At 39.0% G+C, this 27,942-nt stretch overlaps 1 protein-coding gene across 1 annotated transcript in view; it reads left to right on the top strand.

Annotated features, from left to right (window-relative positions):
- TENM2 (teneurin transmembrane protein 2) overlaps positions 1-27,942 on the top strand; it is a 722,842-nt gene that overhangs the window by 505,319 nt on the left and 189,581 nt on the right. Inside the window, exon 7 of the mRNA XM_067566613.1 lies at positions 6,771-7,009. Within this exon, the coding sequence (XP_067422714.1) occupies positions 6,771-7,009 (239 nt within the window). The remainder of the gene's footprint in view (positions 1-6,770; positions 7,010-27,942) is intronic.

Here is a 27,942-nt window from a genome sequence, read left to right on the forward strand (position 1 = left end):
TGGCACAAGGCAGCTGGATCCCTCCAGAGTCCAGATCACATATCAGTTTATTAGAACTCTGGGCAGTCCTTTGAGCCTGCAATATCTTCCCCCCACTAATCTGGTCCAGACGTCCAAATAATGTTGGACACTATGACAATTGTCTTCAATATAAACAAGCAAGGGGAAACATCCTTCCCTCTTTGAATAGAGGCAATCAATCTCTGGAATTGGTTCATCACCCATCACATCACCCTTTCAGCAGTATTCTTACCAGGGGTGCAGAACTCCCAGCAGATAGTCTCAGCAGGCATTTTTCAATGAACCAGAAATGGGAGATTCATGATTCAGTTCTCGATGAGGTCTTCACCCAAAGGGGAGTGCCATCCTGCGACGTTCTCACCTCACAGGTGAACAAGAAACTTCCCCTATACTGCTCCAGAGCAGCCCTCAGCAAGAGCTCGATGGGGGGACTCCCTCCTGCTACCTTGGATCATCTGAAGTATGCCTTCCCTTCCATTCCATTAATACCACAGGTTCTACAGAAAATCCACCAAAACAGAGCTGAAGTCATCTTTATTGTGCCCAATGGGCCAAAACCATTCTGTTTTATGGATCTATTAAAGCTCCTAGGTGTCTGTGTCAACCCTAAACATCTGCTTATATCCGGACCTTCTAACACAACAAAAGGCACTTTCCTGTATCCGAATCCAGAACCACTGAAGCTCAGAGCCTGGTATTTGGATGGGTATTGGATGTAGAGAGCTCATGTTCCAAAATGGTGCAATCCATCATTAACCAAAGCAGGAAAGACTCTGCTAGAAGATGTTATTCTGCTAAATGGAGGTGTTTCTCTTTGGGCTCAGCAATGCCAGTTACCTCCAGAAGCTGCTGGGACCCTGCTGTAGTGGAAATCTACATATCCTTAAGTCTTCAGGCCTCTTTTTCAATTCTTTTAAGGTGCATTTAGCAAGAATCAATGCTTTTCATCCTTTGGTGGATAATTGCATGATCTTCACTCATCCTATCACAAGTAGACTTTTGAAAGGACTACTTAGATCCTTTCCACCACTGATGAAGTTCGTATGGCAGTGGGACCTCAATTTTGTGCTATTGTCTCTCACCAGACCTCCCTTCGATCATCTAGCCACATGCATTACAGCCCATCTGTTCATGAAAGTGACCTTTCTAATCACCATTACATTACCCAGAACAGTCAGTGAGCTGGGGATACTGATGGAGGACTCACCATATACTTCCTTCCATAAATAAAAGGACTTGTTACACTTCCACCCAAAATTTATCCCTAAAATAGTTTGTTTCATATGAGTCAACCATCCACTTACTGGTATATTTTCCTAAATCATGTACCTTGGATGAAGACAGGAGGCTGCATTCTCTGAACATCTGAAGGCACTGGCCTTTTATCTACCAAGAACAAAATACATTTGAAAGACGCCTAAACTCTTTGTTTCCATGGCAGAGAGATCAAAGGGTCAAGTTATATCTGCACAAAGACTTTCAAAATGGATCTCTGCTTGTATTATCCTTTGTTATCAAATAGCCCACATCCCGCCCGCCCCCTCCCCCTAGAGCAGGTGAGGGCTCATTCCACCAGAGTGCAAGCAGCCCTTGCTGCATATTTGAGAGATGTGCCTCTACTAGAAATATGTAAAGCAGCTACCTGAAGTTCCTTGCACACCTTCACAACACATTACCTTTGGTCCAGTCTTCTACATCAGTATTACAGTCAGCTATTACTTCTTTGGCATAGTATATAAATACTGTGCATCCATCTCCTGTTTGACCACTGCTTGTTAGTCTCCCACATGTGGAATACACATAAGGATCATCACTCGAAGAAGAAATCAAGGTTATTTAGCTGTAACAAATTCTTGAGATGTGTGGTTCCTATCTTCATTCCACTACTTGTTCTCCATCACCTCTGCTTCAGATCCTTTTGAATTCATGGTAAGAGGAACTGGAGAGGTGTTGACCCATGCTACCCCTTATGCCCTACTGTGGGAGCACAAGATCTACTGTGCATACGTGGGCTAACAAACACTGCGTGCTAGAGTTTCTGGACTTGGGTGCATGAGTACTAATGCATGGAATACAGATAGGGACCCCACATCTCAAGGAAATTCCAGTTACAGGTAAGTAACCTCCATTTATATACTATGCTGCTTTTCTCATGGCCTCAGTGACATTTTCTAATGGGGCACCCCCTGCATCACTCTGCCCGTCACTCTCAGTAGACATTGTTTAGAGAAAGGGAACTGACTGATACATTCTAATGCTCATGACTTTGAGGTGCAAATATCATTGTTTAAGGAGGTGTTAACCTAATGTATATATGCAGTATGGAGATTTACTCCCATAACTTTCCCTATATACTTCAGTTCCTGAACTGCAGTATCCTTGCTATTCTAGTCTTGGCCTGTTCCAGAGCAGAGAATGCCAACTATGCAGAATCACATAACAGTTTTGTGATATGGACAAAAATCATTTATAGATTAGGCTGACACTGTCAAACTCAATTCCCTTGTGGGCCAAACATAATTTTAGTCCCATTCTCTATCCATGGAAGGTAAATTAAATCTATTGCGCCACTTAACCCAGTGTGTATTGTTTTCATAGAGGAATTCCTGTCTTGGTACTAAGATCGCTGATGCTAATTAGGGATGGAAAATATGCTCTTCTTTGTAGCACCAGCCAGCTGCAGATAATGCTTAGGACAATTGATTATTGATTTAATTATAATTTTACACTAAAAATATGGACTCTATTTAAAGTTACTTGAATGGGCAGTGAAAGAGGTGAATTCCTTTCCATTTTATGTTGTAGGCAGTCATGGTGCAAGCACTCTCCAATCTTATCATGAATACACTATAGTTAATACTGAAAAATGATTGTGTCCTACACTTATCCTTGGTCCACAGACAACTGTTTGTACTGGAACATGTCAAATCCAATACACAGATTTTATGACTATGGGTCCTCGGTATTTAGGAACTGACCAGGGACAAGTCAATTACTTCCTTTAAAAGCTCAACCTGGACTCTCATGGAAGCTGTGAGGGTGAAAAGCCGTTTTATTAACCATTAAGTTCTTCCTTTTCTAAGTTTCCTGTGCAACTCTATCAATGCTTCTCTGTCTTGACCTCCTTTACCTCTGCTATTCTAGTCTTCATCTTTTTCTGAACAAAGTGCCAATTATGTAGAATAGCAAGGTGGTTATTGAACATATCTCTAGTTAAATGTTTTATTATAACTTTTGAAAACCTAATTACCGTAGTTTTATGTGGTACTGTACCATTTACTGGCTGCCACTTTATAAAAAGTATTGCTTTAGAGACAAGAAATTCTAATCTTTCAAAGAACATAGACAAGACCTATAAAATGTTAAAAAATCCAAAAGGTTTCCACCACCTCCCCCCACAAAATATCTCATCCATTTTTACCTTATCTTTGAGAATAGCACAGTTCCATGCATTCGTCTGAATCTCTTACTAGCATTTCATTAAGTTTCATCCTGCACATGTAATATTAAAAATCTATTAGGAATTAAGTGTGTGTGTGTGCATGTGTGACATTATACCTAAGTTCATTTGAACAATGTGTTCTATTCAAACTTTTATTGATACTATAGTTGGCCCTGTTAGCTCAACAGCACATAGAGATCCTGGGCTAAAAACCAGGACATTTCAGATCAGCACTTTTGTGCCTCTTGACTCTACTGAGATTTCTCTGAGGGATAAAAAAAGAAGCGAGCAGAAAAACTGTTTGTTAAAGCACATTAGGCTCAAAACTGGAAAGGGGTGCTGGTATAATGAGCATTTTGGGGGAGTTTAGAGTGCGGCTGATAAACCTGTCACTCAGACAAGAGGAATAGAAATCTCAAAAGCTGTGGTGTAACTCAGCCAGCCCTATTTCGCCTCTTCCCCCATTTTCATTTCAGTTAATGAAAGACACCCTTATTATGACAGTAAAAAGCATTTGAAACCATTCCTGTTATTTCTTGCATCCTTCTAGGTGGAATATAGTCTGAAAGATTTGTTTTAATTTGCAAGTGCTGAAACCTTTTAATTGCATCTTTGACCATGAACACACTTTCATAGTCCGCTTATAAAAATGTGGAAAACAAGGGTTTGTAATGTTTCTAACACTTAACCTATAGTAGTAAAGAATAGCAATGCTATTTGGCAGGAAGATTAACTAGAGAACATGCGCCATTAAATAATTGGTTGGAATTATACTGTTTCTTTAGTCATTGTTTTGCAAACAGTCTAGGATAGGGACTTTTATTTATTTTTTTTTAAAGTGAAAATGTCTGAGATACTTAGGTTTCAAAACCAGCTGCTGATTATGTAGTTTTTTCTGTGGAGCTTCTTAAGGATTTTTATACTATAAGTAAATACTAATACTGATGTGAGTGAATGCACCCCTTTCTGAAATTGACAGAAGTTGTGTCCACTTCTATCAAGGGCTGTATTTTGGCTTTAATGGTAATGTGCTGGATGAGCCTTTTGGTTCTTTAAAATCAAACAGTGAACAAGAATATCTGATTCAATGTTTATCAGATTATATAACTGTATGAGCAAGGCACATTTTCAGAGACCATCTTCAAACTCCAATATGTAGTCTTAAATTGAGAGTGTCAAAGTTGTCAGACCCACAGCATAGCCTGCCTTTTATTTTCTGATAATTATTTGTGAAGTCCATGCACTTCATTTTATTTAGAAACAAATGCTTCAGTGCTTTATACAACCCTGTATAAAGATAAATGAGTCTGTATGTGTGTAATGATGGGGGAAATGTACTTGGGAACACATTTCGCTTTCAGACTTCCAAATCATTGTTATAAAAAACAGTGACTAACTACTGATTTTAAAGCTCATAATAAGTGATTTGATAGTGACCTACTTGTTTGTTTCTTCAGACCTTTATCATTGGCCTCACATTCTTGTGTCTGACATAAAACCTAATGTTAATAAAGACTATGGGCCCAATTTTGCAAATTGCTGAGCACCCTCAACGTGTTTTGATTGCAAGAGGCACTTAGGACCTTGCAGAATTCATGCCAATTATTTTTTCTCTTTAATTGTTTGTTATTGCTCTCACAGGTGTCTCTCATATAGACTTAAAATGCTTTTCAAGCTCTGCTCTGCTACCAGTCATTGCTACCACTATTACTGAGACTAGCACAGTGTTCAATTCAGAATATTAGTTGGACTATAGATTCCACATGAAAGCCATCTAAGCCTGCAAAAGAAGAAAGAATGTTTACTAGGAAAGATAGGGGTTTAGTTAAACTAATACGCACACAGGTATTGTACATTTTGGAGCGAGTTGTGTGCCTTAAGCAAATTCAAACTGACAGAAATTTGTAGTGATATCACTTCCAAATCTGAGAATTATAGCTAAACAGATGCCATTGCTTGATGGTGCCATCTCAGGTGATACCAAAAGGCACTTAATTGGTCAGGCTGGGGTCTAAACTAACACCATGTCAAGTTGCAGCTAAACCCACAATGAATTAAGAGAAGATCCTTACAAAAGTAAAGCTATATTTTATTTATCTTATACTTTAAAGTGTAACAGTAGTTGAAGTGATCAAACAAACTTCTGTGGCAATAAGAAGTCTGTCATGAGCTCAGATTTTCAGATGTTCTTAATGTTTTTAATATAAAATTCTCCCTTCCCCTTGCAGTTGTTGGGATTTGTTGTTACGGACAGGGATAGTTTTTAAATTTAGAAACGTCAGCATCCCATGGCAGTACAATGGCTTATGTGAAATAAGTTGCTGAACTCACTCCAGGCCATAGTGGATAGATGCCCAGAAGCATCCCCATATATGCAACTAATTAGCATCTATATTGGCACACTCACAGGGAGTCCAAGGACTGAAGGGGATGATCTTGAACTATCTGCTGATCTCTAAAGGTGGTCTCCTCATGAATAGGTTTTTAAGGGACAGTGATGGGGCAGTTTGTGATAGGGTTGCACAGTTGTTGCCACATGCTCTACATGTTATATAAATAACTGAATGATTCAGGGTCCCGAATTGCCAGGCTGACCTCTTGCATTAACATTATAATTGGGTTGTTTTATTTTTAATTTAAAAATAGAAGAGAGAAGAAGAATTAAAAAATAGCTGTTCTTAGTCCTGTTTTCCTTAAGAGTCACTGATTATTTGAACCTAATCTTTATTTTTATATTAAATGGAGGAAGTCTAGATGATATTCTTACTGCTTATTTATCATTAACTTTATACAATGCCAAAAGTGTGCTAGGCATATTACAGACAGTAAAAATAGGGGACTTTATTCTACTTTCTCATCCCAGTGTAAATCAGCAGTAGCATCGCTGAAGTCAGTGGAGTTATGACAGCCTACAATTTATGGCCCAGGCCCATGCCCTGAATAGCTTACAGATGAAGTAGACAATGTGTAGACGGAGGATGGGATACAGAAAGTAAAGTGATTGAATGAGGAAGCTTAAAACACACTGTGTTAGTTCCAGGATTTTGTGCTTGGATTATTTTATCATTTTCTATTGTCAATTTTGTTAACATTTCTTTAAACAGATAGGGTAGAACAAAGGTTTGTAGGCTTCTTGGAGGTACTATTGTAAGGAGGGTCTTCCAGGGGAAGATGATGGAGGCAATGTGACAGATCAGAGAGGGTTGCACAGACATAGTGGCCAGTGTGGAAGAAGGTGCAGAGAGAAGATATTCTTCCCTAGCTATAGTACTGCAACTTTTTAACTGTCTCTTTTCTTGCATTTCAGGCATTTCTTGTTTAAGACATCTTCTGGAACCACCCCTCTGTTCAGTAGTTCTTCCCCTGGATACCCTTTGACCTCAGGAACAGTTTATACACCACCTCCCAGACTGTTGCCTCGAAATACATTCTCCAGAAATGCTTTCAAGCTGAAAAAACCCTCCAAGTATTGTAGCTGGAAATGTGCTGCTTTATCAGCCATTGCTGCTGCAGTCCTGCTTGCCATCCTGCTGGCCTACTTCATAGGTAAGTGCATCTTTCACTGCATCCTGCGCAAGCTAGCAAGAAGTTCTGTTTCCTACTACCAAACTGTGTTGCATTTTTCTTGAGTCAAGTCACTGGGATTCCTATGCCAGGGCATCCTAGCACTCACCCAGACTCGTGGTGTTTGAGTGTTTCAACACATCCGTCTAGTATCAAGAGGCTCAGCCTTCTGGCCGAGTCCTGGGTAGTCCACCCTTTCCGGGGTTTGTCAATGAACACAAGTGAAGTGGACTTTTGTAAATGAAAAATCCCATAGGTGGGATAAGAGTTCTGTCCCCTCAGCAGGCTTCTGTAAAGCAGAGGGCCCCAAGTAGGCTCGTGTCAAAAAATACTCCTATCATAAGTGAATCTACAAGAAGTCCTCCTTTTCTTCAGGGAAAGGTTGGAAGGCAGCAGTTGGCAGAGGATTCCTTGCCTTTAGCTAGGGCCTTTCTCTAGGAACTAAGGACTGGAGATTTGCTCTTCTCACTGGTCTGCCACCAACTAAGATAGGTGTCTCCCATTTAAGCTCCTCCCTCCAATTCTGGCATTTCCCACAGGTGTGGTGAAGCATGGCCAACTGAGCCCACATTAGCTCATTAACCTTGTGTTGTGCAATGTGGGGTTTGTCACAGTCATCTCACCATGTTAAAACTCAACAAACGTAAGGCTGTTATAATCCCTTCACAAATGTGCTTGCTTATAAAAGATAAAATTACTTTTTTGTAATTTTTCCAAAATTCAGAAACATATAATTTATCTTAGGCCTCTGGTTAGCTGTTTAACATCAAGGGCTGGAGAAACCGGCTTTCTTTGCTTTTACTGCTGTATACTACATTATGATTAAAAATATTTGGTATATGGTGCTACCTTATCAGGCAGGTATGCACCTCTTCCCATTCCTCCAAATGAGGCTGACGCTTTTGTGATGTGCTATCCACTGACTGGAGAATATTCTGAGAGAACTGTGTTATACGGAACACACATTGGAAGGCTTTCTGATTCTGCATTCAAACAATGCCTAGAGTCCCATTGCACTTAAAGGAAAAGACAAATTACTTGATTCCCAAGGCTCTGTCAATATACAGGCTGCCAGTGGTTGCAGTTAGCCTTGCTGAGTGTGACTAAATACTAGATGGTTCTTTTCCTTCCCTGTTATCTTGTTCTATTTCTCCATACATTCATGGGTGAGTCTCTGGCACAACCAAAATACATAAAACCTCTTTCTAACTTTTGTTTTTATCTCATTGTGTCATGAGCGGAGTTGCTGATCACATTATGTTATATCCCTTCATGTAGTCTTAACCAGTTCTTTGAATACATTCCTTGAGCTTTTTGGGGCTCTCTTGATTACTTGCTTTACTTTTAATTAGTTTGTCCCCCAACGCAATTGTCTGCAGTTGGCATCTTGTGTGTTTTTTAAAAAAGAAAAGTGCTGGCAAACATTAGTATCATTAAAACAATTTCATGATTTACTGGGGTTGCCAAGCACGCATAGCAATGCAACTATTTTCATGGCAGCCTGCACAAACTCCATAGCTTCCTTTGACTATATGTCAACAGTTTAGCAGTTCAGTCCAAAAGAAGATCATCCTCCATAGGAGAAAGTACTTGTCAGACATGTTGCACATGTTTCTGCAGTAGTCTGCAAAGTGAGTAATTTTCAGAATCTGGGGGTAGAGGAATAAAGTGCTTGAAAAAGATGCTGTGAGTCTCTCTGCCAGGGAGATTGTTTTGAAAATACTTGTCATTTAGTCCAGTCTGGTTCATGGCAAAGTGTTGGGGAAGAGGGGGCAGGGGAGAGAGTACCCTGCAGAATTATCTTAAAATTAGAGACAAAAGTGCTCCTTGATAAGGGAAGGTTTAGCATTCAGAGGGTGGGTTGATTTACATCAGAGACCGAGAAATCCACATTTGCTTTCATTTGAAAACTGACATGAGGGAAACAAACTTGTGAGCAAATACCATCTCTGTCAACGTATGAACATGATGGTGGGCAGCAAAGGTTTGTAGAAGGCCAGAGTTTCACAGGGGAATTTTTTTCTCTATCTGCAGCATAACTTTTCATCCTATGGAATCAAAATTAATGGGATGGGCAAAGGCCTTATAAATAGGTTACTCCACAATTTAGACTTTCCATAAAAGATTAATGTATAAAGAGAGAGAAGCATAGCTGCCTGGTTAACTTTCTGCTGCCATACATAGGGCAGATGGTTCATTGTCCATTATGGGGTTTTGTGCACCTTTCTCTGAAGTTCCTTATCCTGGCTGCTGTCATGGAGAAGGTACAGCAATTCAGACCACTAGCCTGATCTGGTGTGGCAATGTCCCTGTGTTTGAGTTAAAAACTTTCACTCATTTTACGCAGCCTAATAGGTAGTACAGGGGTAATTAATATGTAATTCCTGTAGTAAACCTCAAATTATCCATGGCTTAGCTTGTTATATAAAGAAAAATATTGGAAACCATGTTATTTGTTGAACGGTTAAGATACAATAGCTGTCTGTGTGAGCAATTATACAAAAAGGAAACCATATACTGCAAGTTCAGTATTTTAATCACGGATGTAACTTGGAAATGATGGGTGATTAAATATATTTATCTTTGGTATTTAGGTTGCTGTAAGATAAAACAAATCTTCAGTGGATGGTTTATTACTTTATACTCTGTCATTTCTTATTATTTATGAATGTATATTAGATAATCCCTTGACCCTTGAGAATTGAGGAATGGTTTATAACTTCAGATGAATAAAGTAAATGGTCAGTTTGCAGAGAAGCGTTGGTGGTTGCTTAACCGCTATCCTGACTGGAGAATGATAAACACAGTGCAGTTGTCCAGTAAGCAAGAGGAGGAAGTAGGTTTTAAAAAAGGAATATTGGTGGAAAGAAGAATCAATTAAGCCCCAGTTTTGTGTCATGTCCTGGTATGGTGAAGGAGAAGAATTTTTAAGAGCAAGTAACCAAAAACATAAAAATAGAGAACAAGGAATTTTTTCAGAAGCAGGAGTCCTGTGAGAAAATTTGGTGAATCCAGTAGACTAAGAGAGTAAATGGAACTCTTAATGATGACAAGAAATTGCAGAGAAGCCGAATGATTTTTCTTCCATCCGTTTTCCCTGCAAGGGATGATGGGAAGATACCATCCTCAAACCTGCTGTCCTTGTGTAAGAAAGGTGGTACTGTCAGAATTAGAGATGTCAAAAGGAAAGATGTTGGAATAAACTGAAGAACAAGTCACCAGAATCAGATGATATACAGCCAAGAGTTCTGAAGGCACTTCAGAATGAAGTAGCTGAGCTGCTAATACAAACATGCAATACCTCAAATTCAGGACTTGGACTAGTATCTTTTAATGTGTTAACTAATGATCTGGAAAAGGAAATTAACAGTGAGGAGTCAAAATTTGCACATGACACAAAAGTACGTAGGTTTGTCAAGACTAGATAAGACTGTGAAAGATTGCGAGACTTATCAAAGCTGGGAGAATAGGCATTGTAGTGATAAATGAAATGCAGAGTTGATATGTACAAAGTAAAGCACAATGGAAGGAATAACTTGGACTACTCAGACATTTTATGGGTTCTAAATTAACTGTGGCCTTTTTAGGAGAAAGACCTGGGCATCCTTGTGGGTAGCTAAATGAAAACCTCTGATATATAGCATCAAGTAGATGGAGTTCACAGACAGTTGATAACAATTATTAATGCCATGTCAGGGAAGATTGAAAAAAATGGCACTGTTTAGTTTAGAGAGTAAACAAATAAGAGGGGCAGTGATATTTGCATACAAAATAACGTGTGACATAGAGTAAATTAAGCACTCCTACTTGCTTTTTCTTACAAAACAGGAACAAAAGGAAATTGAATGAAATCAAAAGGCAACACCTTTAAAGCTCTGCAAAATAAATACATTTTACACAATGCCCAATTAACCATTGGAATTCATTGTCCCAATAGATCACTGAGGCCAGCTCAAGATCTTAGTAGGATTCAAAAAAGAATTGGGTATTTTATATGTATCATGAGAATATCCACAGATTAGACAGGACAAATATGGGATGACTTTTTCAGAAGGGATACAAATACTGATGCTTCAGGGTGTAAGCCAACTGCTAGCTGACAGGCTAGGAGAAAACTTCCTTTATCAGCAGGTGTCAATTATGGCATTTCCTGCACCTTCCTCTGAAGTTTCTTATCCTGGCTGCTGTCGGGAGAGGATATGGCAACCCATGGGCCAATTAGCCTGATCTGATATCGTAATGACCCTGTGTATGAGAGAAAATGTCACTTATTTTATTCATGTTTATGCTTGTTTTGTACACACACAGGTGTCTGCATGAACATGTTTTTCTACAGGAACTTTGGCATATGTGCTTGAAAATTTGGATCTGTACCTTAATTTTCACTTTCCCTGGAGCAGTTTTAGCCTGAACCACCCCCAGTGTCGTCGTCGTCGTGTCTCCCCCCTCCCCCCCCCCCCCCCCCAGCATTTAAGCGTGGTGAAAATAGAAGTGAGACAAACAACTTCCTTTCTATTGCTTAGGGAAAAGGCCGGGGGGGGGGGACACTTAAGCTGATAAAAATCATAAAACTGATTTTTAAAAAAGTTTCTGACTATTTTTGTTTTGTCACTCATTTAACTTACACTCTTACTCTCCCTGCTACATGGCCATAGTAAAATAAACTCACATCAGTGGCAGTTTTGCATATGGACCAAGAGACTAAATGCATCTACTTAATTAAATCCAGGCTTGCTATCTTTCAGAGTTTCTCCAGTGGGATGAACTTGTATGTCACGAAATTCATATTGCAACTTTGTGGTTTCAACATGTTTTGATAAATATCAGCACATTGTGTCTATACAAAATCACATTGTGGTGCTTTGTGTAGACAAATGCTGATACCTCACCCACCACAAATGTTATTCTGAGCCTTGCTACCCTGGAAGTGAGGCTTACAGGATGCAGGATCACCCCGTTCAAATTGGGGCATCCTGAAAATATTGGCCAGAGTGGCAAAACCGAGTTACATCGCAAACAAAGTAATTCAGGAGGTGTTAAAAAGAGAGCATATGCCGCTCATGTCATTGTTGTCAGAGCTCTTCACTGCATAATAGGGGTGGGATGAAAGCATTTGTCATGTTAAATTAGTTTTTAGCTCTTTAGAACCATGATAAACTTAAAAAAAAAATAGAAAGTCACCTTGTCTCTTTTCAGTACAGTAATTCCTGCCAAATATAAAATACCATGTTTTAAATAAGCCTCTAAACTGCTCTGACTTCTGCCAATCTGACTTTGAGCTTGAAAGAACATCTGGCCATCAACATGTCAGTATGTTAAAAGTGTGGTAATTTTGGGTACTTACCGTGTTCTCTGAAAACAATAGAAGTATTATTTTCTATGGAAACTAAAAGCCTACAATGTGTTTAAAGTTGCTCCACTTGAAAATTGATATGTTGAGACTCATACTGATGAATCTTAGAGTGCTGCTGCAATTTTGTCTACTCTCATTGTGTGAAACAGAGCAGGACTTGGGAAAATAAAAGGAAAATGACAAAAAGAAATTATGAGAATAGTACACATATAGCATCAGTAGTGTGTACACTGCATAGGAAAAATATTAGCTCTCATTCACTCTTCAGTGTAACTTGACTATAAAGGCAGATGAGATTTAAGGTAAACTTATTCTTCCTGCATAGACTTCAAATGTTGTATTCACCTTTGTATTATGTGATGGGAATCCTGTTATTTAAGGAACAGACCTACCAAAGGCTCAGGCTTATTAATTAAGCAAATATAAGATTCTTCTTCCCCCAGTACATGCTTAAACTCAGTCCAAAAGAAATAAAATAAGAGCGTTGCTACACACAAATAGGCTGTGAAAGTTCTTAATGTTAGAGAGTAGAATAGCTTGTGCAATAGGTAATGGTAGCTTTATCCATCACCTTTTCCTTATATGCAAAGACATTTATTTTTGTGAAGATCAAAGAACCAACTCTGGTGATTCAGATAAAATGGACCCTAGACTTAAAGGTCTTAAGACCTCCTGAACTTATCTTTACTAACAATGCCTTATTTATTATATATGTGCATAAACCAAAGTTGTTGTATTAATGCAAAGAAATATTAATGCATTGGATGCCACTATCAAGCTGGATTATCTCCTTTGCATCAATCAGTAAAGTGAGTGCAGACTTTTCTATTTGGAAGGAATTTCTTGTTCATTGATGTTTGCAGTTTCTTTCATTCATAAATAACACTCATGAACTGGAAAAAGTTTCAGTAAAGAGATGGTTGGAGGCAATATAAACCACACATACACCTGGTATAAGGAATTCATGGTTCCTTGGAACTTAGATAACTAGCTAAGTGAAGCTGGAAAGGAATTGTGTTTGGCTGGCTGCCATCTTTTGGCATCCACATTACAAAGAGTGTAGCTGAATTTATTTGAAGTTCAGAGTGAATGAGCCAATTAAGGTATAAATCTGAGAGACCTTTGGCTCTGTGTCTATAGATCAGGATAAGCCAAGTAAGCCTGGCACCTATGGTGACCTTATGTATCACTTTATTTTCTTCTTTTGTTTTTGGCTTGGAAAGCCAGTTCACTTTGGCTTTCTGTCTTGTCCAGATTTAGTTGAAATCAGGTACATCGAGCACTTTGGACACTGGTACTGAAAAGGGGTTGGGGGAACACCTCCATAGAATTATGCAGTTTGGAGTCTGATCTGGTGAGAGGGGCTGTGTATGTCTGGCAAGGTGCCAAGCCTTAACTCCCACTGAAGTCAATGTGAACTCAGGGTGCTCTGCACCTTGATGAATGTGCTCAGCATCTTGCAAGAATAGACCCTCATTGCAGAAGCTTCTAGTTAGCATACTAAGCAATTTTTTTCTTTGAAAGAGCTATACAGTAAACACACTGTAGAGTACTGAACAGCTACATTAGCAAGAAGACAAACAGCATTTATCTTGCTGTGGATGTCAGCTGAGGAGCACCAACATGGAGGTAAAAGGCCTGTGCAGAAGGCCCTGGACTTTGGTGCATTTCCTGACATCCGCAGAGATCTAAGATACATGATTTTTAGAGTCACTCCCCTACTTATTCTATGGGGTGGGGACCTACTTCCACACTCTTGAGAAAAAGTAGTGGATGGAAGAGCTGCAGGTCAAAATTCAGAGTTTCCAGTTCTCGTGTTTGAAAGAGCAACCTATCTAGAGGAGATTTGGGCCAGTGATACTGCAAGAAATTAAAGAAGCTTCTTAGGAAGAGCATGCTGTGCACCCCTTTGCTTCCAGTTTTTGGCATTATGCCTTCTTCTGGAGATGTTAGTGCACATCTTTCCCCTGTGACTCCTTTTTCATTGTGTTGTGTCACTGATGGGAATATATTTTGCAAACATGCTCTCCCTAGAGGTGACTGTCTTCATAAAAATGTGCATATTACCCTCCATTTGTAACTACAGTCATGATGCAATTCTCTGTTTGCTTTTTTAGATTATACCAGAAGTCTTTTTGGAGACATGTAAATGAAACTTGGGTTAGACTCAGTTCTAATTCCATGAGGAAAGCATGGTACATACTGTTCTGGCACAGTATTTTTAATATAGACCTTAAGGAAAAATAGAAAATATTTCATGTAATCTTTGTGGCCCAGATCTTGGCCCCAGCATAGCCTGTGCATCTAGGCTATACAATAGGATTGCCTCCAGAGCTGGGAGAGGAGAAGAATTCTCCTCCCCTGCTGATGCTTTACAGACACTGCTCCAGCCATGGAGCAGGAGTAGTTCTTCATAGAAGTGTGCTACCAGCCATACTCTCAAATTCCTTCATCAACAATAGTAAAAGGTGGAATTAAATAGTGATAGCCATAGTAAAAGGTAGTATGCCACCAATAATACCTGCACAGTACAGGGTAACCTGGTAGAGGGCTGGACTAAAGAAAAGTGCATTATTCAAAACAGGAGTGCATGGTGTTTGTGTGTGTGTTTAATTTAAAATAGTGGTGATATTGGAAGTCCTGAATGGTATGGTATTCTGAGATTCCTGGGGACTGACCTCCTCTGTTTGATCCCAGAAAAGGGATGCCATGAGTCACAGCAGTGCAAGCTTTCCATAATAGGGACCACCTCTGGTGAAGGATAGTTTTATCTCCCTGCCTATTCAGTTCTTGGCCTCTCTGCTGAAGGTTTTTGTGAAGCAGATACCTGTCAACTAGGAACTAATAACTCATTTCACATAGGTCACTGGGCAGCCATCTGATGCTAAATACCTCAAATTGAAAACCCTTTCCCCTCGCCATGCACTGCCCCAATCCAAACAAGCTTACTCTGACTCGGAGCAAACAGTAATGAATGCTTTTTATTCATATCAACTTGCATTTTTTTTAGCCACATACTGAAGATCGCAAACAAGGCCACCTTCCAACTCCTCCTAATCAAATCCTTTTCACTGCTTCTGGTGGTAGTGAAATATAACCTCTTGAGCTCGAGAAAGAGCCATCCTTACCCATCATGAAGCCATAGTAACACAACGTTAGTAATATTTCCCATTATGGTACTATCCAGTGGTAAACTGTTTATACATAAATATTTATATTTACTTACATTAGTTACTATGACAGTAATGTTCAATGCGATATAACAGTGTGATAATGGTTAACTATGGTTAAATGACTAATACAGTCTTATTAGGAAATAGTGGTTAATATGGTATGACAATGGCACAATTTCTTCATATTTCTGTTTTGTAGTGGCCTGTGGTCATCCCTCGTTGCCAAGCTTGGAGGGAGGCCACTCTGCCTCCCTATATCACACATCACACTGTTAATTAGTAGATTAGGGCTCTAGTCCTCTGGGCGGGGCAAAGCAGGGGCAGTCTTTAGCCCAGCCTTCTGGCTAGGGCTGACTGCAAACCACACAAAGCATAGGCCTTCACGCCTAGGGTGAGTTGGCTGCCACCCTAGGGATAGGGTCAGCGGCAGGGGGACCTGGGCCCACTTTACTTCACCAGGTCCCCGGCCAGGCCCTAACAGTGGCAGGTGGTCCCGCCACTGGGTCAGCAGGGAAGTCACCGAAATACACTGACTCATTTACTGGCAACATAACCAGACTAATATCTGGTTTCCCTGGGCTACTTCCTAACACAGTCCATTGGCAAGGCTCTGTCACCTGTGAGTCCTCAGTCTCCTCTGGATAAACTGCAATCAGCAGTCCCAGCAGTTCCTCTCCACACTTGGTCTCCTCTGAATAAGAAGTGGAGGCAGTCCCAGCAGCGCTTCTTCACACTGTCTCCTCTGGGGGCAGAGCACTCAATAACTGGTCTGGAGTCTTGCAGCGGGCTAGAGGTGTCTGACTCCAGCCCAACTGAGCTGGAGGACTGGCTTCTCATATTTCTTGTCCCTCCCCTCTGCTTCTGGCATGGAGAGCAGGGGGGAGGAGGGCTGGCTTGGCTCTGACCACTCAGGGGATTGTGGTCATCTAGGGTGACCAGATAGCAAGTGTGAAAAATCAGGACAGGAGAGAGGGGTAATAGGTGCCTATATAAGACAAAGCCCCGAATATCGGGATTGTCCCTATAAAATTGGGGCATCTGGTCATCCTATGGTCGTCGCTCGCTGTCAAGGTCAGAGGGAGGCCACTCTGCCTAACTACCCTGTTCAAATGTGCAACAGAGCTTCCACAGTGGTGCCCACTTTCTTTTTGTTACACCTACCCTATCATTGCACATAATGGAGCAAATTCAGTCTGCTACTGGAGGTGGAAGAAAGTACTTCCTTGTTTTATAGCCACTGTGGACCTGAGTCTAGTCTCATTTGCACCGGTGTTAATACAGAGCAGTTTAGCTTACTTCAGCAGTGTGAATCTAGATGTACATTGGAGTGTCAGAGATCAGAATCCTGATCAGTGATGTAACAGTGGCAGAACACTAGGTTGGTTCGTTTGTTTGTTTGTTTGTTTGTTTGGAGGAATTTCACAAGTGCAGAAGCTGATGAAAACTACCAGCTAATTAAGGGGAAGCAAAAACATTTTGAAAGCCTTAAGCCAGTTTAATATGGCATGCTTTATGTCATAGCCCAGCATTCTGGCATGAGATCACTGCTGGGGAAAGGTGAGCTTCTGGGCCATTGAACATTAAGTTTGCCTAATATAGCTCCACACCAGAAACACCTGTGTTAAATAACTTTTGTGGTAATTTACTCTGGAAAGTCTGTGTTCAGTAGCCCTCAAAATTTCTCATTTCTTGCCTGTGTAAGGGTAGTCTAGGGGTTGCACATTGGCTGCACATAAAAGTATACAGGGGGCAATGGTTTAAGACTTCTGGATTCGTTTACGCTCTATGCAAGCTCTAACTGTGCTACTTTGTTTATTTGTATAAGTTTTGCTATATATTTCTTTAGTACATTTAGGCCCCAGTTCAGCTAAGCAGTTCAGCATAGAATTAACTTTAAGCACACCTTACTTAGCAAATTTGAAAGAGGCTGAATAGATTATAAAACCTCTGCGAATGTATCCACTCTATAATACCACAAGTACACAGGGACAGAATTAGCAAAGGAGGCAAGCAGTTATGCAGGGAAATGCTGGGAAGGCAAAGCTAAGAATAAAGGTAAGAATAAAACATAAGGATGTGAAAATAATAATTAAAAAAGGTAACGGGCAACAGAAATTATGGAGTAGTGTGCATTGAACCGTGGGAATAGAAGTGACACATTAGCATATGAAATGACAGCGAACTTTATACACCTGCCTCGGTAAGACCAAATATGTCTAAACAACAGTATTAAAAACAGTAATTAGGAGTTAATTTCATTTTCTGTTTCTTCAGACTTTGTTTCAAGTCCTGTGTTGCATCGTCATATTTTCAATCACCTAATAACATCCTATTTAGGTATAAAATGGTCAGGATCATCCATCCATCCAATGTCCAGTAGTTAAGTCCCTGACTTTGGCTTTCACAGGTTGCTAGTGTGGGTACCATGTAATCTATGTAATGTGTTGTACTTTATCAATAATGCTTTATATAACAAGATTAAATTGCAGTTATAGTTTAACAAAATAGTACCTTCTATCTCAGTCTTTCTGGTTTCTGAGCCAAATTCTACAGTTCAAATTCCCACTGATTTTCAAGGGAGTTTTGCCTGAAAAATGATGGAAGGCCTATTGTATGCCAGTTTTTAAAAGATAATGGTAAATGTGTGTGCCTTTTATTGAGATAAACAGAAACTGCATGTTTGGATCCGAGAGCAGAAATTAACCTCTTGTGCCTACGAGCCAAACCTGCTTTTTTCTTCTTTTTTTTTCTTTTTTTAACCAGAGCAAGTTTTTTTCTACTTTAGCCCTGCATAACTAATACAGAGGGGGAAGAGTGAGTTGGGATTCTATGCTAATTCACACATCATTGTCATTGCTGACACCAGAATCTTTATTATTGGAGCGGCTGTAAGAAGAAAGAGCTACTTGAATTAAAGAGCCAGGACTAAGAGTGTAGAGTTAATAGTTAGAAAAATCATGTTTTCACTTATACGTTGAGCAGATTTGATAACAAGATAATAAACATTGAACCCCACAGTGTGATAATTTCATTCGCTATCCTGACTATAACCACTCTTTTAATTAGTGTGCGGGGAGGGGAATTAAGCTAATGTACTACTTGAACAGCAAAGGAACTTACACTCAATCATATGTTGATATTGCTGAACCTTACCTGAAACTTTGAATATGCTTTGTTGTTTGTTTTTGTCTTCTTTGGGGAAGCCCAGATTTATCCTGCTGTGTCAGGTTTAATTTTTTAAAGGTAATATATATACATAAAGCATAACAGTGCTGCAGTTAATTTAATTTTAAGCTTTTCTTAATTTACTGGTTGGTTGATTAGCTGCTTTCTTCCAACATTTTTTTTTCTGGGTCCTATCTGAGGAAAGTCATGGGGTGGAAAATACTTTAAAGTCCTTGTACCAGAAAAGTATAGTGGGATAGGTTTCCATTTGCCTGATGAGAACACATGCTTGCACTGTTTGCTGGATATTTTATTTGCCTCACAGACATTGACTTGGATTAAACAGTACTTTTTGAAAGGTCAGTTGGCCCATTCCTGATATACACAAAGTATTTGTGTGCTAATGGGTTGTTTTGCTGTAAATAGAATGGGCATAGCAGAAATGTTTTGCTTTAATTTAAACTTGAAGGGGGAAAAGATTATTTGTAACCAGAGGGAAGGTTATGGTGGTGTGAAAAACTTATGCAGTATGCAAAGCGAACTTTTTAAAAAAGAATGGCTTCTAACTTCACCAGAAAGACAAAAATAAAGGTCTTTTGCTCACAAATGTTAAGTTAGAATCTGAATTATTTAGTTACATGCACCTGTATACATACTTGTACTTACATTAAAACAAAAGACGGGTGATTGTCAGAGCATGGGGGTGCCCTGGCCAAACCTCCTGACACTGAGAGGCAGGTGGAATTGGACCCTTTGCTGCCAGGATACTTATCAGCTTTAGTGTAGCTTTTCACCATCAGAGAATCACAAAGCTGACCTAATGCTGCAGAAGCTCTTGCACTTCAGTTGTAATGATCATATGCCATGATACAAGCAGAAGTAAAGAGCCAGGCAAAGCTAAATTTATAACTCAGGATTGTCGAAACAGAGGCAAGCTTCGTTATTACCTCTGCTGAGTGTTGTTATGCCTTTCTTCAGTTTAATTCCAGGAGTATTTGAATGTCCACAGCCAAGGCCAGTCCTGCAGTGGACCAGCACACTTTGTTTCTTGTTGCCAGCAGCTGGAATCACCCTGGAGTTGAACGGGATTTGTGACAATAATGTGTTTCTGCTGCTGAAGAAGGAGAGGATAACATGATTATCTCACTTACAGTGTATTGTTGCTGGAGGATTTCTATTGTAATTTGAGTGATAAGTCATACAAAAGAAAGAAAGTGATTTTAAGTATGGAGCTGAGTAGACAAATAGACACCAGACAAAGAGCTTGGAAAAGCTATGGGGTAGCTTAGCTTTCTTTCCCTGAAATGGGAATTATGTGCATTTATCTGAGGGCAGAGTAGTATTTGGTCCTAAAAGTGAGAAATCTAATAAAATACACAGAGAATCCTGGTAAAGCTGTGTCACATGGTAAAGGAGAGCATAAAAGGAAAGAAAGGGGCAATTTCTGCCCATTAGCTATATTGAGCCAAGTCTTCTTGTTGTTGTTTTTATCTGAATTTGTACACTTGCCATCAGTTCATAAACCCTTTTGTAATACCTTGATACTTCAACCGGGAGCATGTAACTTGATGAAGACTAGTGGAAAAAGAGCTGTTATTGGATTCTGCCCATTCTGGAAAAAACTCAGGGACTGAGATTATTCTTAATATTGAATGGTGCATTAGTAACTTTAATTTTTTTACCCTTTTTGTCACTTTAACTCTTGACCTAATGATTTTGTCTATACAGTCTGACTTTATTTCTTTACTTAACTTAATGCACCTTAGAACTCAGTAAAGCTCTTTGACATAGATCAGATATTTGGGATCACTCCATTAAAAGTATCTGGGCCCTTGTGAAAGGATAAACTTTTACTATACCTTTGGAATCTTCCAAAAAATCCTAAAGTAAATAATAGAAAAATAGTGATTTAAAAACTAATTCCTAATACTAACTTGGCCTGGCTGTCTAGATGAAGAATAAGTTTCAATAAATTGGAGACCGGCAGAAGGCATTTCGGTATGAAGAGTAGTGAGAATGCAGAAATAGAAATGGGTTTTTCATTACATAAGTGATTGTGCTCAGGCCAGAAATCCTGAATATTCTGAGGACCACAGCTGTACTATCTGCCTGCCATTGTAGTAGCCAGTAATAGTAAAACAATGATGTGCTGCCAGAAAAAGCTATTTGTTTTCAGAAATAGATGAAATGTTTTTCTCTGCCTCAGCCAGTAAAATGCATGTTCACTCCATGGAGTATCTTAAATTTCTACCTTTTTTGCAGCAAATGAGCTGCAAATTAATATACACGCCCTCTGAGTGCTTCCTGAATGTGTACACACAATGTTATGTGGTCTCTTTGCCACTTGTTCTCCCCACCTCTATCACTTCTTTGTCAGTTCTGGGTATCAGTATTGATAGCCTGTACTGGGTCATTCCGATTGGCTAAACTCCAGCAGCCAGGGAACTTGTAGTAAAATTGAAAGCAGGGAATCTGAGAGCATTTAAGAAAATAGCAAGAGCATTGTTAGAATTTATTTTGCTGTCTGATTAGGTTCCTGTCATGTGATCAACAGTACTTACTGTCACATTAACAGAGAGATTGGAAATAGTGCTGGTGTTCCAAAAAAAGTAGTAGTTTATTTAAAGGTGTTGTTCAAACTCATGTGTGTGTACTTTTAAAGGAAAACCATTTAGAATAAAGGATCTCAAATTTGACCTACTTTTTTACATTATCCTCTGGATCCGTGACAGAAGTGTTATCTTTATTCTTTTAAAAAAAAAAAAAAAAAAAAAAAAGCTGCACCAATCTTTAGTATATATAATTCTCCCCCTTCATGAAAGAAATGTGTAAAATGCTATTTTTCCCCCCACAAAAGTCTGCATAACTTTCTTCTTCGTTACCAAAAGTATCGCCATGTGAAAACAGGTGTGACCTCTCGCCTTTTTTCTTCTGTACTTCTCACCATATTGCCTTAAAAGGTTATCTGATCATAAGGTGAATGTTTTTCAATTCATCACTCACCCTTTCTCCCTTCATTTACTGTAAAGACAATTGTAAACATCTAGAATATTAAGCTATTGATAATGGTGTCTTAAAAAGTGTGGCTTATTTACTGGTGCAGCATTTTGTACTCCATCCCTTTAGAAAGGATTTTAAATATAAAGGAATCCTCTTATAATAAAGTAGAATTAGATGAATACTGGATGAATTGCAAATATTTGGAAATTTTTACTATAACTTTGAAATCTTTCCAGAAATCCTAAAATAAATCATAGAAAAATAGTGATTTAAAAACTAATTCCTAATACTAACTAGATCTGGCTATCTAGATGAATAAATTTCAGTAAATGGGAGATAGACACAAGGCATCTATCCCGCCCATTCCAGTTCTTGGGTAGTCAGTTTTGAAGCTCAGATGCCATTCTGAATCATATGGGGAAATGGATTTTAAGCTAATTTTTATAGTGCAATAAAAAGTATGTCATTATCAACTAGAGCTTGCCTCAGCATAACCTAATGTTCTAGCACTTTAGTGAAGTGCAGAGCTGACCTCAGACATGACCGCTAGCCCTTCTTTCTGTAATGGGTCAAACCAAACCCCAAGATCCAAACATTTTGGAATTCTGCATAATTCAAATCCAGATTCAAATTTTGCAGTGCTGTCCTGTGTCTTCTGTACTCTAACCAGAAGTTCACTACATGTGTGCTTATGTGTGCTGTCCTGTAAAGTCTGTAGTATATGCTTGTATCAGTCAATGAGTTATATTAAAGTTGGCAGAACCTTTTTCAAGAGATTAGAAATTGCATGTAATGCTGCATTCCTCCCTCCAGTGTAGTCAAATTTCTATGTTCTGATGTTTCTGCTGTTTAATATCTGTCCAAAGCAGTTTTCAAAAGCCCAAGACTGAAGAGAACAAAGAAAACCTCCATGTTTTAAGAACCAGACTTCTACATTTTTCTGAAGACAAGAATGGGCTTCATGTACTTAAGGCTTTCATTTACTAAAGAGTGCTGTAGTTTCTTGGAGTTGGTAATACCTGGCTACGGGGCAAAATGCACCTTAGACCCCTTTTAGTGCCTCTCAAGTGCACCCCTTAGGTGGCAGGCCTAGCTACTTGCACGTCACTCTGAGTGGAACCATGAGGTCTAACCATTCTGATCAATCTCTAGGCGGCAGTCCCTGGTTCCTGACGGTGTTAATGACACAGGTCCAACTTGTCTTTGGCACCTATAAGAGTTCCCCTTTGGGAGTCGGTGACAGCATACATTTGCAGTGACACAGAAACTGCAGTCTTCCAAACAAAGCATTATTGATTCATTCCTCAAAGGTACAAAGCATGGAGAGCCAAGTGTAAAAACAGTAAAAGGCCGATATGCATGGATATTACTTATACCTTGTAAAGTCTCTGTAGCCCAACCAACTCCATCTCTGGCAGGGAGAAAACAGACTGTCCCTGCTGCCTTTTTATCTCTCTCCCTGTGTGCGAGTTTGCCATTCTATCAGGTTTTCATCAACAAGCTGGGCAGTCTCTCCTAACTTACCTAGCCCTTCCCTTCTCTAGGGGTTTTTGAGGTTTTAGATCTCCTTTGGCCCCATGTTCAGCCTTGGGAAAAGTAAATCATTCTGGCCTGGATGGGGCCAGTTTAGGGGGTTTTTCCTAATAAATAGCTTTTCCATGGTATCCTCCAGGACACTTATATTTGACATTGTTATGTCTCCTGTTGGTTTCTTTTCTAATAGCCTCCTTTGAATTAACTCCTGGCAGTCAGACAGGTTAATATCAAACAGATAACCTGAGGGGCATATGATATTTTCAAAAATTAATACACATAACTCCCTCATTTTCCACAGTAATACACTGGTCTTTTAATTTGATCAGTGAAGATTGCATGTGACAATCTTCAAAGAAGATATTTGCTGGTTTGGTCAGATGGCAGAAGGCGGGTTTTGAACTTATGATAATTCTTTTACATATTCACTGTATGAGCAAGTCTAAACTGTAATGTATAAGCTTGTGTGTACTTGAAGATAAAGCTGAAGGATTATAACTGTGCTGAAGATAAGGAGAGATGAGGCTTTCTTTACTTTCTTTTGTGAAAGAAGCTGGACATTTAAATGCAATCTTTTCCTCCCCTACCAAAGAAGAATGCATATCACAAGGGGTCTCTCCCCACACTGAGGCACCAATTACAGATTCTCTTTAGTTAGTCTGTGAAGGATTGCAGAGCTTTCACCCACCTCTTTCTGCTGGGACATCATTTAACCAAGATTCCCAACAGTCCCAGGTTTCACAGGACTGTCCCGCTGGAAGTGAACATTTCCTGCATTCAAGGCTCTTGGGGGGAAGAGAGAAAGGGTGTTTGCCCTGGACATGCCATTTGAGAGGGCCCCCAAATAGAGTGGAGTTGCAACCTGGAGCATGCACACCACCAATCAAATTTGGCCTATCTGCTCTTTCGTCTCCATGTACGAAGGGTGGCTGTGCCAAACTTGAGTGGTGCTGTGTCCTCCCTTAGCCATATAAAATGTTGGAAGGTATGATTTAGTAAATATAATTTGACCTTCCTAACAGCTTTGGATATGTGCTAGTCTGCCTTTGAACAGCCTGCTACAAAGAAATTACGGTACCCTATTGGTAGCGACTCTGAAGGGGATGAGCAAGCCTTTTGAAATCTACCTGTAGTGGCAAGAGTGATCTCTGTGGGGTTATCAGCTCTTTTGCTGGTTGTAGAGGTGGAATTCTCAAAGTTAGTCATCAGCCCAGGCTTGCTATAACAAATGACGTTGCTAGGCACTCTCTAGGGCAGTTGTAAATTGAAGGATTATTGCTTCTTATGAAATGACATTTAAATTGAACTTTATGATTAGGCTGGTAAGATAACTATGGTATTATCCTATAATAGCTTCACCAGTTTGAAGTCTTTCCTAAATATAAATACTGCTTTTTCTAAAGCCTGCTCTTGGATGTCAAACATTTGAAGAGAATGGGAGGTTTATAATAGTGTTTTAGCTCCAGAATATAAAAGTGGTAGATTTATGACAGAGAAATATATACTATACTTTTCAGTAAGTCATTTATTGAATGTGTAATTAATTAAAATATGCAGATGTTTCATGCATTTATTGTTTCAAATTATTTTTGTATTCATATTTATTTGAATATATGTGAGTATGTTTGAAACCCCATCCATTTAAAAATCAAATTTCCGTCTGATTCTTTGTTTTGGTTGCTTTTTTGGTTTTAAACCATTTGGTTTTAAACCGTTATTAAAAGTAGCACCTAACAATACTACAACTGACAGGCTAAAAATTTATATTTTTCTCTTTTTTTCAGTTTGTTCTCTTTGTGCATTTGGCCGCACTTTAATCAGTTTCCCCTCTTGTTTGTATGAGTCCTTCAGCAGTAAGAGATTTTTTTTGTTTTAATAGATTGTAATCCATGCTAAAGGGATGTAAATTCTAGTGTGCAGTAGGTTGTGATCCATTAAGTGGCCGTTGCACACCCTGCGCAAAAAGTGTGCGTAAAAAGTTCCCTAGTTTGCATTCAAGTCCCATTTCAAACAGTAGCACATTAATGTGCACTAAGAAACTTTTAGCTAGCGCCAGCAGTATCCAAACAGGCCAATTGGTGCATGACACCCTAGTGCACACTAGAATTTTTACCCCTGTAGTGTGGATTAATGCACGGTGTAGACAACCATGAAACTACTTTTAATTCATTCTGTGAAATTCACAGTAGTTCAAGATGATGGCATTTCTTTTAAATTATTAATTTAATAGAGTGATCTAATATAAATTTACAACTGATAATGAAACATAAAATTGTATTCTTCTAGAATAAGTACTGGTTGAATGATTCATCTAAACCATTTAGTACTATAAGATTTACTGGGGTATAGTACTGTGTACTATAAATTGCAGTATGGTACACATTAGCTACTTTTTGTCAGCCTATAGTGTGGTATAAATTCACACCCTCTCTCGTAGCGACAGATTTTCCGATTAGCAGAAAGTCTAGAAAAGAGGAGAGTCAGAATTTGTCTTCACTTCCCGTGAATTAAAAAAAAAAAAAATTTCTATCCCAAATTGGGATGAAAAGTTGAAACCTTGAAAATTTTCTGAGACCAATAATCAAAACAAAATTGGTTCTGGTCAATTGAAATATTTTGTTGCAATACTTTTTACCTTTATTTTAACCTTTTTGGAGTCAAACTTTGCTACAATTGCTAAATAAAAAGTAATTTCAACTAAAAAAAGCCTCTGAAACTTTCTGGTTTGAAAATGTCAAAATGGGATATTTTGACAGTTTCAAAACTTTTCCAAAACTGTTTTGTGTCAGGAGATTCACTGAAACTGAGCAAGTTTGGTGAATATTTTTGGTTCTGTTACATTGGCATTTTTTGGTGAAAAAATGGTTGAAAAATTCCCACCAGCTTAGTCCAAGGGAAGCTAGATGTTCTGCCTTTCCTTCTATAAGTACTAGCAAGTCTTTGAGAGCGTGCAGTAGGAAGCAATCTTAAAAGCGATGGAGCAATTTGTTCCAGAATTATGAAACTGGGGAAGATTCTTCTAACACTATTCTAAGCAGCAGAAATAAAATAAAGGACCTGCTCTTACAGTCCTTGATTGGACAATAATCCAGTTGAATGCATTAGTGGCAGCTCCAAGGCCTTGAAAGTGAAGGGAATTTTGCCTGAGTAAGGACTGTAGGATTGGGCCCACAGTTATTTACATTTTAGCATTTGCAGTCAAATGTTCAGCTTTAGCAGCAAGGGCAAAGGAGCCACATGTCTTCTCTGGTTAATGGCTAGGAGTTTGATAACCAGCTCTTTCTGATTAAACTGAAGTAAGTTGGGCCCCTGTCCTATAAAAGGAATCTGTCAGCATGGACCCTTATGGCTATGCAGAGTCCCATTGAAGCACAAGGGTCTTTGCTCAGGTGACAATATTAAGGCTGGCAGATCCCTCTGTGGTGTCAGAACCTTAATTATAGCAATTTTTTTTCTTTTGGATTGGATGTCCTTTACTTGTCCTTTTAAAAGTCTTGGGTACATGGACAGTTTCTGGCTGGCACAACTATTGATGGTGTCTTTACAATACACATTATTGTATTTACTTGCTTTGATTTATTAAAAAGGAAAGGGCCTGTGCAATAGCACTAGGTATTTCTACAGTAATTAAGCATAATGTCTCTCAAAATCCAATACTGATGTGCTGTAAACTTCCAGTACAATTTTTCTTTTTTCTAAAAAAAAAACAAAAAACCCACCGCCAGTGTACTGGGAATGATGACATTGCAGGTTAAATGTTTTTAAAAACAGTCTTGTCTTTTTCTTGGAGACGTAGCTGCTGTGATAGAAATTAAATATGGAACTACAGTGCTCATGATTATTCCTAGGGCAAAGGATCAAAACGGTGATTTGATCTTTTAAAAAATAAGCTACCATTTAACGAACATTGAAAAAATACAATTGAAGCATTTGATAAGAAAGACAGAAGTTTTATTTGCCCATATAAAATTATTCATTCAAAGTCAATGGGATTTAAGCAGAGGGTTAAAGTTAAACCTGTGGTTAAGGGTTTCCTTGAATCAGGGCCAATAATATTTAGCTCTAATTTAGCTCTTTTCTGTTGCAGCTCCCAGTCCAGTGCAGTAATCTCAAAAGTAATTTCTCAAAAAGTAGTTCTGAAAAGTATTAAGATTTCTTTTCAGGCCAAATAGCATTGACTGTTTTATGTTGCTTTTCTTGCAGCCTGTTTATTCCCGACCTTAGACATGTATCATGGTTTTCATGAGCCCAGAATTGGCTTTAGTCTCATTGCACCCATATATAGCCCAATAATATTCTAAAATCATCATTAATATATATATGATTGATTTTTGATGCTGTAATCAGTGATTTCCAATAGGTTTCTCTTTCAAAGTAATTTTAACAACACTGGTGCTGGAAGACGATTCTTTCTCAGATTACTGAACACATTTAACTTCACTTTGGCCCTAATCCTGCAAACATTTATACATGTGCTTGACTACCACGAGTTGTTAAGCATCTATGTGTTAAGCATGCTAGTGTTTTCAGAAGCAGGACCTTTGTGCTTCACCTTGCTCTGTTAGTCAAAAATCACCTCAAAACAGGCCATGCTGTGTCTTTTGTAATATGATCTGCCAGGAAATGCATGCCATACAGCAAGAGCAAATTTTGAACTCTCACATAGTTTATAATTTTAAAATATCAACTTT

This window comes from Emydura macquarii, unplaced genomic scaffold (assembly GCF_026122565.2).
Source record: "Emydura macquarii macquarii isolate MOO-44397 ecotype Brisbane River unplaced genomic scaffold, CSIRO-AGI_Emac_v2 contig_2768, whole genome shotgun sequence".
NCBI lineage: Eukaryota > Metazoa > Chordata > Testudines > Chelidae > Emydura > Emydura macquarii.